Source organism: Manis pentadactyla, chromosome 1 (assembly GCF_030020395.1).
Source record: "Manis pentadactyla isolate mManPen7 chromosome 1, mManPen7.hap1, whole genome shotgun sequence".
In the NCBI taxonomy this organism is placed as follows: domain Eukaryota; kingdom Metazoa; phylum Chordata; class Mammalia; order Pholidota; family Manidae; genus Manis; species Manis pentadactyla.
Genome location: NC_080019.1, coordinates 74,850,478 through 74,862,303, shown reverse-complemented (window position 1 = coordinate 74,862,303; position 11,826 = coordinate 74,850,478). Strand labels below are relative to the sequence as shown.

At 38.8% G+C, this 11,826-nt stretch overlaps 1 protein-coding gene across 11 annotated transcripts in view; it reads right to left on the bottom strand.

Moving 5' to 3' along the window:
- PIK3CB (phosphatidylinositol-4,5-bisphosphate 3-kinase catalytic subunit beta) overlaps nt 1-11,826 on the bottom strand; it is a 265,299-nt gene that overhangs the window by 7,784 nt on the left and 245,689 nt on the right. For all 11 annotated transcript variants that reach the window (XM_036877283.2, XM_036877281.2, XM_057498687.1 and 8 more), the window contains 4 exons: nt 6,770-6,937; nt 5,624-5,747; nt 1,612-1,757; nt 360-492 (listed from right to left, as the gene is read on the bottom strand). In XM_036877283.2, coding sequence (XP_036733178.1) covers nt 360-492; nt 1,612-1,757; nt 5,624-5,747; nt 6,770-6,937 — 571 coding nt within the window. The remainder of the gene's footprint in view (nt 1-359; nt 493-1,611; nt 1,758-5,623; nt 5,748-6,769; nt 6,938-11,826) is intronic.

The window sequence follows — 11,826 nt, the reverse complement described above, 5'->3', positions numbered from 1 at the left end:
TTTATACATCCTCCATGGCAATGTGCAAATGTCAAAGTCTGCAAGAGGCTGGCTCAGCCCCACCTCCCTAACTACGGTCAAGCAGTGTACCTTATGTTCTTATTTAAAGGCCATTTGCAGGAGAATTAATACCAGGGTAGGTCATTAATAATATGACCACTGCTGAAGCATTTTTCAAGATGAAATTAATTTATGATTACAAGGCAACTACTCAGCTGCTTGCCCCTACCACTCCTGGGTGAGATCCACCTCACAGGAAATGACTTTGTTCCATTCCTTTTGAACATTTGAATGAAACAGGCAGGTATAGCTGAGCTCCACACCCACAAAGTCCAATAAAAAAGCAAAGGAATTTGTACCTTAAGATACTGTATATCCTTGACTGATGTGAGCTCAGGAAGTCCTGCAGTCAACATCAGTGCAAAGAGAGTGATGAACAGATTCCCGTGCCGTCGTAAAATCAGATACGCATCCTCACAACACTGGCGGAACCTTGAGTTGATGCAGCAAATCATAAGAATGTGATGTGAGAGGAGAGGTAGCAAATTTCATTAAGGAAAACAAAAGAGACATATCTACACTTTGCAGAAAATCCCACAAGAGCTGGAAAGTTTCTACTGAACTAAAGGTTCATTTGTGATTTTTTTCTTCTTTGAAAACTATCCCAGGACTAAAATTTACATAAAATAGATAAAGCTCTCTAAAACATAGTATCTTTTTCAAAAATAAAACTAATTTTAAACTCTAAGATAAAAGGCAATATAACACTCTAGGTTCTTATTAAATTCTGTGAAACACAAAAACTAATCATAAAACAAGTGGCAATCATTATCCATGAGGATTTCTGAATGTAATTCTAGATTTGTGGTCTGATTCCAGAAACTAATCTCTTTAATGTCAATGCTTTTACATTGTACCTCCCTGTCATCTTGCCTTCCCAATCTCTCCTTTTCAAGTGGTCATTCAAGAGGACCAACCAATTCTGTCTTCCTAATACTGCCAAAGAGAAAAACAGACCCAGAGGTATACTCTGCAGGATCCCAGGCAGAACTAGAAATGACAATAGCAATCAGCTGGTAAGCATAGAGCATGAGTTGGTCACATCATACAGCATATCTCTAATTATCTTAAGAGCCCTGAAATTTAATTATCTTTGTCCCTATTTTAAGATGAAGAACCAAAGACAAGAAGAGAAGTAATGGAAACATACAAGTAGCGAGGAACAGATCAGAGATTATAAGACCTGTCCCTGAAGCTTGGCTCCCTTACTAGTTTCCACATAGAACGACAGCAAAATGCCTATCCATTTCAGCCTCTCACTATCAAATCTCTTAACAGTTTCAGAGAATTTTCTAAGACAGGTAAAAGGTAGTATACTACTGGAATGAAAACACAGTAACTTATTTCAAATTTCTAGCATTCTGTTTCTCTCTCTGAACCAAAACATGGATTTGACAAGCAAATTCCCCAAAAGTTTCCTGTTAGCAGACTGGAGTATCTTCCAGATCCAAATACCTTTCAGCTAAGAAATGCTAGTCCAGGTGCTCAGATGAGAAAACATTAGAAGTATTTAACCTTGATGTTAGATGTGTTTACAAGGGCAATACTCACCGGCCAAACTTTTCTGTGTTCCCTGTTTTTCCTTGTTGAATCACATGAATGAAATCATAGGTAAGAATAAAAGGCACTCGCTCCCTTTTAATGCCAAATTTAGACTTGAAATTTCCAAGAATGTGTCCAAAGTCAATGTGGAAGAGCTGAAAAACAAGTGAGATTTAACTTCCCTTGTTTTTCTGGTTAGATTCCAAATAGAAAGGCAAGATCTCAGCGGTCCTAGACCCCCTAGCACTACATCTGAGCCCTTCCTTCTTTGGACAGGCTAGTAGGCCATTTGAATAAATGTTTCTAACATCCATAGTTCTTTTATACTCAATAATAACTCTTATGTTTAACTATAAATATGTGGTGGAAAAGATGAGTCTTTCAAAAGACAAATACATCCAAATAATACTAAAAAAATTAAACACATATTATTAATTTTAAAACTTAATTTTAAGAAGTCAAATAGTTCTATATATGGAACTATTCCAATGTGAACAGTTCCATATACAGAAACATAACAAAATAAGAGAACATCCTTGCCTCACCAGCTCCCTTTCTATCCTGAGTGCTACTATTCAGAGGTAACTTCTCCTTACTCTTTACTGTGTTTTTCTGGTATCAGCCTCCATTTTCCTAAATAGCATGTTTATTTGAACCAAATTGAACCAAAACATGGATCTGACAAGCAAATTCCCCAAAAGCTTATTTTTTACTTCCTTAATTTGGATTACTATTCTTATTATGTTAGTTAAAATTTTAGTATTCTTGTGCTTTGTAATGCAACACAAATTGCACCACAATTTCTGGTTACATCACTTTTCAGTGTTTGTATTAACACACTCTATAGTCTCTTTCCTTGACAAAATTTTTTTTGTAATTGTTCAATGATGCTATTGATTCTTCCCTAAATCTTCTTAAAAGTCTTTAACACATTTCAAAACAGTTTTCCACATGGTCAGGTAATCTATTAGTTCCTGTCCGGGCTGACTGTTCTCAAGGCCTGCCACAGAACCATCGTTCTCTGGGCTCTGCCTTCATTCTTCTTCTTCCATCTGGAGTCCCTGCTTTCTGACTCCCATATCACACTCTTTTGATTTAGACCAGGGCCTCTCAATACTGACACTACTGACATTTTGGGCCCAGTAACTGTTATGAAATTCTGTCCTGTGTACAGTAACATGTTTAGCAGTATCTCTAGCTTCCACCCACTAGATGCCAGCAGAACACCTTCCTCCTCTCTTACAACAACTAGAAATGTCTTCAGGTATTGACAATGTCCCGAGGGTAAAACCACCCCAGGTGAGAACTACTGGTTTAAACCCTTGTTTTGGTAGATGCCTTTTTCTGACTATTTCCTGAAAAAAGATAGAGGAGATACAGCTTTGAGACCCTGTATGTCTGAAAACACCTTCATTCCACCTTTATAACTGATTGATAGTTTGGTTACAGATTTCTGGGTTAGAACTTTTCTCTCAAAATTATGAAAGCTAAGTTCAATTGTCTTATAGTTACTAATGTTGCTACTGAGAAGCCAAGTTCTTTATGACTCTGGAACCTTGGTTATGTGTCCTGCTGTGTCTCTGGGGAGTATAAGACCTCTTTATGCCTGATGCACTGAAATACGTGGTGAAGGGCCTTAGTGGGGGTCTATTCACCCACAATAAGGGAACTTTTGTACTCTTTTGACTGCATATTCATTAACATCAGCTTCAGGAAACACTTTTATATTATTTGCTCGAAGAGTTACTTCCCTTTCCCTTCTCTGCCACTTCTTTCTAGAACTCCCTTTAAGCTCGATGGTGGACCTCCCTGAATTGATTTTCTATGACTTCTGGATATTCTTTCTTCTAATTGTCAAATATTTTGGTTGTTTTTGGAATATTAAGGGGCAATATATAGCATGGTAGCTCAAAACCAGAATCTAAGCCAAAGTACTAGGATTTAAATCCTAAGATGTCCTCTCTCTGTTGCCTCAATTTTCTCACCTATATATGGGAATATTACCTCTTACTCTGTAAGGCTGTCGTGAGGATTTGAAGAAGTTAACATAGTTAACTTAGAACTGTGCCTTCCGTGAGTTAAAAGTTCAATAAATATTAGCTGATCTTTAGTTCAGACTATTTTTATTTTAACTTTTTATTTGTTCTTCTTTTCTATTTCCATGAATTCTATTTTCTAATTTTTAAAAAACAGTATCTTATTACTACATAAATGCAGTGTCTTTTTTTGTTTTTATTTTTATTTTTTGACCCTCCTCTGTTTACTGCTGTTAGACTCTGTTTGCCTGGAGTTCTTTTTTCCCCATTTTGCTTGTTTTATTCTCTCTTTCATGGTGAGGATTTCCATGAATGTCTGCCAATCTGTGGTTGACTACATTTAAGAGAAATTCACTAAGAAGCTGAATAACCTATCTATGTACATGGTAGGATCGTTGATCCAATGGGCTTTCTTTAAGAGTGACTGGTCAGAGACCTAAACTGTCAGAATCTGTCAGTCTTTTCATTGGAACAAGATTCTCTTGAGAAAAAATCACCTAGTCTCTTGCTGAAAGTGGGAGATACACTGGTTGCTAGGTTCTTAGAGCAAAGCAAGCAGAAGTGGCTGGGAATCATACCATTTAGGATGCCAACTTCCAATTCCTCCCCATGTTTAAAATGGTGCCTTTCTCTTAGCTTCTGTGGAACCTGGTGTCCTTGAGTCAGAAGAATCGGTTTCTTCAGAGAATAAATCTACCTCCTTCTTGAAGTTAGGAAGGAGACTTGAGCACCTAATTTCTCCATATATAATCTGCCAACCAATTCTTATATTTGGCCTCTTCCTACATCCCCACCTTCAGTAATCCTAGTGCCTCTGACTCTAGGCTTTTTTCAGAATGACATGTCCCTCTACAAGTAAGCAGACTTCCATTTTCTCAACTATTTCCATTTGCTTTCCCTCATCCCCAATTTATTGATGTCCTTCACCCAGGGTGGCCTCTTTTCCTGTTATCTTTGACTTGTTGGATTTACATATTTATTATTCCTTAATATCATTATTAGTATTAGAAGGGTGTCAGGAAAGAATGGAGAAAAATCTGTATTTTCAAGCTGATTAACCACAAGTCCAAGGCAAGCCTTTTAAGTGTGAACACAAAGTTCAACTTCCAAAGCTCAAGCCAGAACCACCCAGGTCTCCCAGGAAGTGTAAAACTCTGAGTTCCATTTACAGCCAGGGTTCACATAGTGGACCCAGGGATTTTCATTCTGGAATGCCTCCAGTGGCAGGGAATTCTAAGTGTGCCTAACTGAAAAATTATCCTAAATATCTCATATGTGTTTGCTTAAATTAATCCGAAAGGTTTATAAACAAAAGTCACTCTGAAAAAAGAAAATTTTTGATTGAAAACAAAGAGCTTTTTCATAAATAACCTAGTCTAGTTCCTTAGTTACCACAAATCAGTATTACTCATGCTTCATTTCTTCCTACTCTGATATATGATTAGAAATGATGTACTAAAAGAGAAAATGGCTCAAGTGGGGTTCCAAGTGGGGTTCATCTCAACTTTTTAAGAGCTGGTTCGTTATCCTCTTTAAAATACATCCTGAACATCATCTGCTGCTTCTAGCTCAGGACACATGTGTCCCAAATATAATTTTTTTTTTCTCATTGAAACATTTTCTTTTGGTATCATTAATATACAATTACACGAACAACACTGTGGTTACTAGATTCACCCCATTATCAAGTCCCCACTCCATTACAGTCACTGTCCACCAAATACAATTTCTTATGCTGAAAAGTCACTTTTAAGTAACCACAATAACCTTTTAAACATTTAAATAAATGCTTATTGCCTAACTTTAAGCAACAAACCAATGCATATATGAAGCAGCTATGTGAAATGAGGGGGTAGGAAATAAAAGACAAAGACATGACTCCAAGAATAAGAAGAATCTGGCCAAGTTTCACAAGAAACTTATGTTGTATGTACAGATGTAATAGCAACATTGAGGCCTTTGGGAGACTCTCGGGAGCAGCTCACCTGGCCAGTTTTTTTTACCATGATGTTGTCACTATGTCTGTCACCAATCCCAAGGACATAAGAAGCTACACAGTAGCCAGCACAGGACAGGGTAAACTCCTCAATGGCTCGGTCCAGGTCTTCCCTGAACAAGAGGAAAAACAAAAGCAACAAAGGTTTTCGGCCTCTAAAACGTAAGAGATGAGATCCAATCTACACTTGTTTACTTTTTAATCCCAAGGAAAAGTGCACCACAGAGCTGCCAAAACCATCTGAGTAGAAGATGTTGGCTCAGCCAAGACAGTGAGGATGACCACTGAGGGAGCAGGGCAGAAAGGAATCAGCAGACTGGCTCAGAGACATATTAACTGGAAGTCAGTCATTCAGATTGCTGTGTCCTAGGGGTCATGTTTCAGTAGGGATGGGAGTAGGTTCATTTGCATAGTAATGAAAGGAAACTATCATTGCTAGATGATGCTAGGCTTTGGAATATCCTTGTCGGTTCTGACCTAAGAGTAGAATCCCTATTTAAGAGTTAAGTATTGCAGTTCCAACCATTTAAATCAATGTTTTAATCAAAAGTAAAACACCCTTTAGAGACAAGGCTCTATGATCAAAGTTAGGAAGCTGATTATCACATATGAGTTCTTAGATTTTTGTCAATGATAAAACTTAAGTCTAACTTTGAAGTCTTTAGCCAAAAATATTTGAGATGTTTTCCCCTCACTGTGAAATTCTGTAATTGCCTATGTATTTTCCAGCACAATAAACATAAATAATACAATTCCCGGCACTGTGCTTTTTAGTTTGGAGAGATTTTCTACAAACACATTTACTTCTATTGTAAAAATCAATTTAAAACTTAAGTTCATATATTCACATAATTATAGAAGTTGATGCACTTAAAAACTTATATACTATTTTAAAAGTAAGTGAATTCTTGGATTGTAACGACTAGGGGGCTCTGAAATTTGATCCAGATAAAGTAGAATTCAATGCTAACCACCTATCAGCCTTTAGGAAGGCCCATTTGTCATTTTAGTCTAACCTGAAATGAAGCAATAAAATAATACTAATATTTCCTCTAGGGCACTGATGATTCAAATTAGAATAGTTATTTGTTTGGCTGTTTGTTCACAAGGATGATGAATGAAATAATAAACTAACCCAGAATTATATTCTTTAAGCCAGTTCAGAAGGGCATCTTTGTTGAAGGCTGCTGCAGCAGCCACATTGCTACTGTTCAGCTGAATGTCAGCAATTGTTTCAGAGGTGCTCACAACTTCAATGAGGCCAGAGCGATCTCCTGTTGCTAAACAGCCATAAGGCAGCATCCTGAAATGATAAAAATGGCATACAGTCACATGGGTGTGTTATCTGTAAAGTAAAACATTAACAGTTAAGTTTTTTCTTTGATTTTTAAGAAGTTATATTACTATTGATACCTTTGCCATTATTGAATTATCAAATGCCTTCTGTTTAAGAGTAATTTACTAATCTCTAATGTGCCAGCTAAATGTATGTTTTTCTTATCTAGTTATTCCAGTGAAATATTATTTTTGCTTATGTAGATGGACATAAGTACATCAGATAAAAAGTCTTTCAATTTTACTCTAAATTGTGAGTAAGGGAAGGACTCTTTATGGAGTACCTAGTAAGTGCCACATAGGTCAAATAAGCACTTTACACATCACCTTAGTGGCAACTCCACCCTTTCAGTTGTTCAAGACTACAACCTCAAGGTCATCTTACTCTTTCTCTCATTTCATCCATTTACCAATCCTGAAAATGTATAAAGTCTAAGTACTCTCTTCCTCCACCCTTCCTTCTGCTACTACCCTAGTCCAATCACCTTCAACCTCAGTTTATTATTCAAGTTTCTTAATTAGTCTCCCTGCTTCCACATCAGTCTGTTCTAAACATAACAGCAACATAATCCATTTAAAATATATTATATCAGTACCCTGATCATAATTTCTGTACTGACTTCCCACCTGAGAGTGAAAGCCAATATACTTGCCTTAGCTCACAAGCCCTTCAATCTAGCTCCCTGCTCGCCACCTTCTCGATTCCTCCCCTTGCTTACTTTGTTCATACTATCCTGACTTACTTTCTGTCCCTTATACACATCAAGCACAATACTCCTTCATTCCTTTATTTGTGTTATTTTCTCTGCATGAAATGTTCCTCCCCAAGACATCTACATGGCTTACTTCCTCACCATCTCAGTAAGAAATTCCTGAATCACCCTATTTAAAATCACAACACTCTACAACACAACACTTTCTGTCTCTTCCCTGTTTTATTTTCCTCCATAGGAATGCTATTCAACACTATCCAATACCCTAAATATTTTATTTGTTTATTGTCTGTCTCCACCATTAGGATGTATGTTCCATTAGGCAGGGATGTTTTGTTCACTGCTATATCCAAGTGCCTGAGATTGTACCTAGCACAAAGCAGGTACTCAATAAATATTTTTGAATGAATAAACAAATTTAATAACAAAGTCCCTGGAAGTTCCAATCTTACAAATGAGAAACACAAGTAATTTTCAAAAAGTCATACACATTCAATTAAGAAGAAGATCCAAGACTTAAAACTAGGTCTGTGTGGCTCTAAACCCATCTTTTTAACCTAACACAGTCACCAGTCACTGCCTATAAAATAGGCCTCTCAAGCTGCTTCTTGTGCAAAATAATTTTTTGCTAAATGGCGAGAGAGCATTTTGCTTTGATCTTCATTTACATGATACCTAATGAAAATAAAAATATTTTCTCAGGTCTTTTTTTAACCACTTAAGAAGAATTTATTTTGTCAATTAGTTATTCACATCCTTTGCCTATTAGGGTTTTAAACATCTTCCTTAGTGGACTTACATCAGTTTTTTATACACTTTTCTCATGCTCGTTATAAACATTTTCTAAAAACTGTATTACCATTAGAGCAACTGCAAAATGGAATGAGTTAGCTTGGAAAGTACAAATAAAAGTCAGGTGACTCTAGAAAATGCAATGGATAGAATGCATGGATTCAATAAATAAGAGGTGCACCTAAAAGCCAAGAACCGCGTTATCTGCTGCTGCTATAGATATGAGCAAAACAAGTAATCCCTGCTTTCAGAGAACAGACAAAGCACAAATGCACAACGTGCATGATATCTTTGTATGAATGAGAAGTGCCATGAGCACATGTCAAGAGTCAAGAAAGATTTGTGAGAAGGAAGGAGAAGGGGAAGCACAAAAGCAAGATTAGGAGAAGAAACAGTGTTTGAAAGACTATGCAGGGGGCCCTCAAGGTCATGTAAGGACTTCTTTCTCCTAAATGTACTGAGAAAAACCGTAAAGGACTTTATGAAAGAGAAAGAGAGAGTGAGTGAGTGTGTGTGTTGGGGGACATAGGAGTGTTAGTATGTATAAAAACCAGATAAAAGGGGGGGCAGTTTTATTAAATAGTTTCTGAATTTCCTTCCAACCAAAAATTCAATTATTTTATGCCTCTTAAAACACTTTCTTAGTTCTAGCAAAATAAAGTTGGGAGAACTGCCAAACTACATGTTGGCAGCCTGATACACCAATACACTGCTTTCCATCTACATTATTAATTTACTTTTCCTTTTAAAAATGTTCCCCTCAATAAGGAAGCTAATGGAGCATGAAAGTTTTTCCCAACACTCCCATCCTTATCATGACACAACACAAATGAAGTAAACACAACCCAGTAAAAGTGCACTTTGGCTCACTTTCATGTATCTCTTCCCATCCCACTTGCAGCTAAATTGGACAAAAATCCAGTGACTTCCTGTTTAAAAGCAGACACTGATGAAAGTGTCCAGTGTCTTAAGGATGGAACACTCAAAATGGGAAGGAAAAAACATCCTTGTCAGGGACAGTCTGACAAGAAGTCAAGCTGGGTACAAACTCTTGAGTGCTGAAATCTTACATGGAACCTCTTTGCACTTAACTTCTACACTTCTTATAAAAGCCATGCCAACAGGAGAGGGGCGGAAGATGGCGGCGTGAGTAGAGCAGTGGAAATCTCCTCCCAAAACAACATATATCTATGAAAATATAACAAAGACAACCCTTCCTAGAATAAAGACCAGAGGACACAGGACAATATCCAGACCACATCCGCACCTGAGAGAACTCAGCGCCTCGCGAAGGGGGTAAGATACAAGCCCCAGCCCCGCGGGAGCCGAGCGCCCCTCCCCCCAGCTCCCGGCGGGAGAAGAGCAGGCAGAGCGGGAGGGAGACGGAGCCCAGGACTGCCGAGCACCCAGCCCCAGCCATCCGGGCCAGAGTGCAGGGCGCTCGATACTAGGAAAACAGGGCAGCAAGAACAGTGAGCAGGCACTGGAGGCTGGGCCACAGAGGACATAAGAAAAGCGCGCGACCATTTTTTTTTGCTTTTTTGCTGTTTTGTTTTGGCGAGCGCTTTTTGGAAGTCTTAAAGGGATAGGGACCCCAATACTAGGGAAACAGGGCAGAAAGACCGGTGAGCAGAGGCCTGAGGCTGGCACCGGAGAATAAAGAAAAACGAACGACCACCTTTTTTTTAATTAAAAACTTTTTTTTTTTTTTTAATTAAAAAAATTTTTTTTTCTTTTTTTTTGGTGGGTGTTGTTTTGTTTTGGCGGGTGCTTTTTGGAAGTCTTAAAGGGGCAGGGCGGGTCACTTAATCCAGAGTTACGGAATCCGGGATCTCTGGGCACCCTAACCCCTGGGCTGCAGGGAGCAGGGAGGCCCCTTGCGGAGATAAATAGCCTCCCAGCAGCTCCTGCTCCAACGCGACTCCACCACTTTGGAGTAGCTGCCCGAGCCAGGCCACGCCCACAGCAAGGGCGGAGATTAACTCCATAGCAGCCGGGCAGGAAGCAGAAGCCCTGTCTGCGTGCAGCTGCGCAGCACAAGCCACTAGAGGTCGCTGTTCTCCCAGGAGAGGAGGGCCACAAACCAACAAGAAGTCTTTCCAGCCGTCACTCGTCCCAGTTCTGCAGTCTATTCCTATCATCATGAAAAGGCAAAGCTACAGGCAGACAAAGATCACAGAGACAACACCAGAGAAGGAGACAGACCTAACCAGTCTTCCTGACAAAGAATTCAAAATAAGAATCATAAACATGCTGACAGAGATGCAGAGAAATACGCAAGAAAAATGGGATGAAGTCCGGAAAGAGATCACAGATGCCAGGAAGGAGATCGCAGAAATGAAACAAACTCTGGAAGGGTTTATAAGCAGAATGGATAGAATGCAAGAGGCCATTGATGGAACTGAAATCAGAGAACAGGAACGCATAGAAGCTGACATAGAGAGAGACAAAAGGATCTCCAGGAATGAAACAATATTAAGAGAACTGTGTGACCAATCCAAAAGGAACAATATCCATATTATAGGGGTCCCAGAAGAAGAAGAGAGAGGAAAAGAGATGGAAAGTATCTTAGAAGAAATAATTGCTGAAAACTTCCCCACACTGGGGGAGGAAGTAATCGAACAGACCACGGAAATACACAGAACCCCCAACAGAAAGGATCCAAGAAGGGCAACACCAAGACACATAATAATTAAAATGGCAAAGATCAAGGACAAGGAAAGAGTGTTAAAGGCAGCTAGAGAGAAAAAGGTCACCTATAAAGGGAAACCCATCAGGCTAACGTCAGATTTCTCAACAGAAACCCTACAGGCCAGAAGAGAATGGCATGATATATTTAATACAATGAAACAGAAGGGCCTTGAACCAAGGATACTGTATCCAGCACGACTATCATTCAAATATGACGGTGGGATTAAACAATTCCCAGACAAACAAAAGCTGAGGGAATTTGCTTCCCACAAACCACCTCTACAGAACATCTTACAGGGACTGCTCTAGATGGGAGCACTCCTAGAAAGAGCACAGCACAAAACACCCAACATATGAAGAATCGAGGAGGAGGAACAAGAAGGGAGAGAAGAAAAGAATCTCCAGATAGTGTATATAACAGCTCAATAAGCGAGCTAAGTTAGGCAGTAAGATACTAAAGAGGCTAACCTTGAACCTTTGGTAACCACGAATTTAAAGCCTGCAATGTCAATAAGTACATATCTTTCAATAGTCACCCTAAATGTTAATGGATTGAATGCACCAATCAAAAGACACAGAGTAACAGAATGGATAAAAAAGCAAGACACATCTATATGCTGCTTACAAGAAACTCACCTCAAACCCAAAGACATGTACAGAC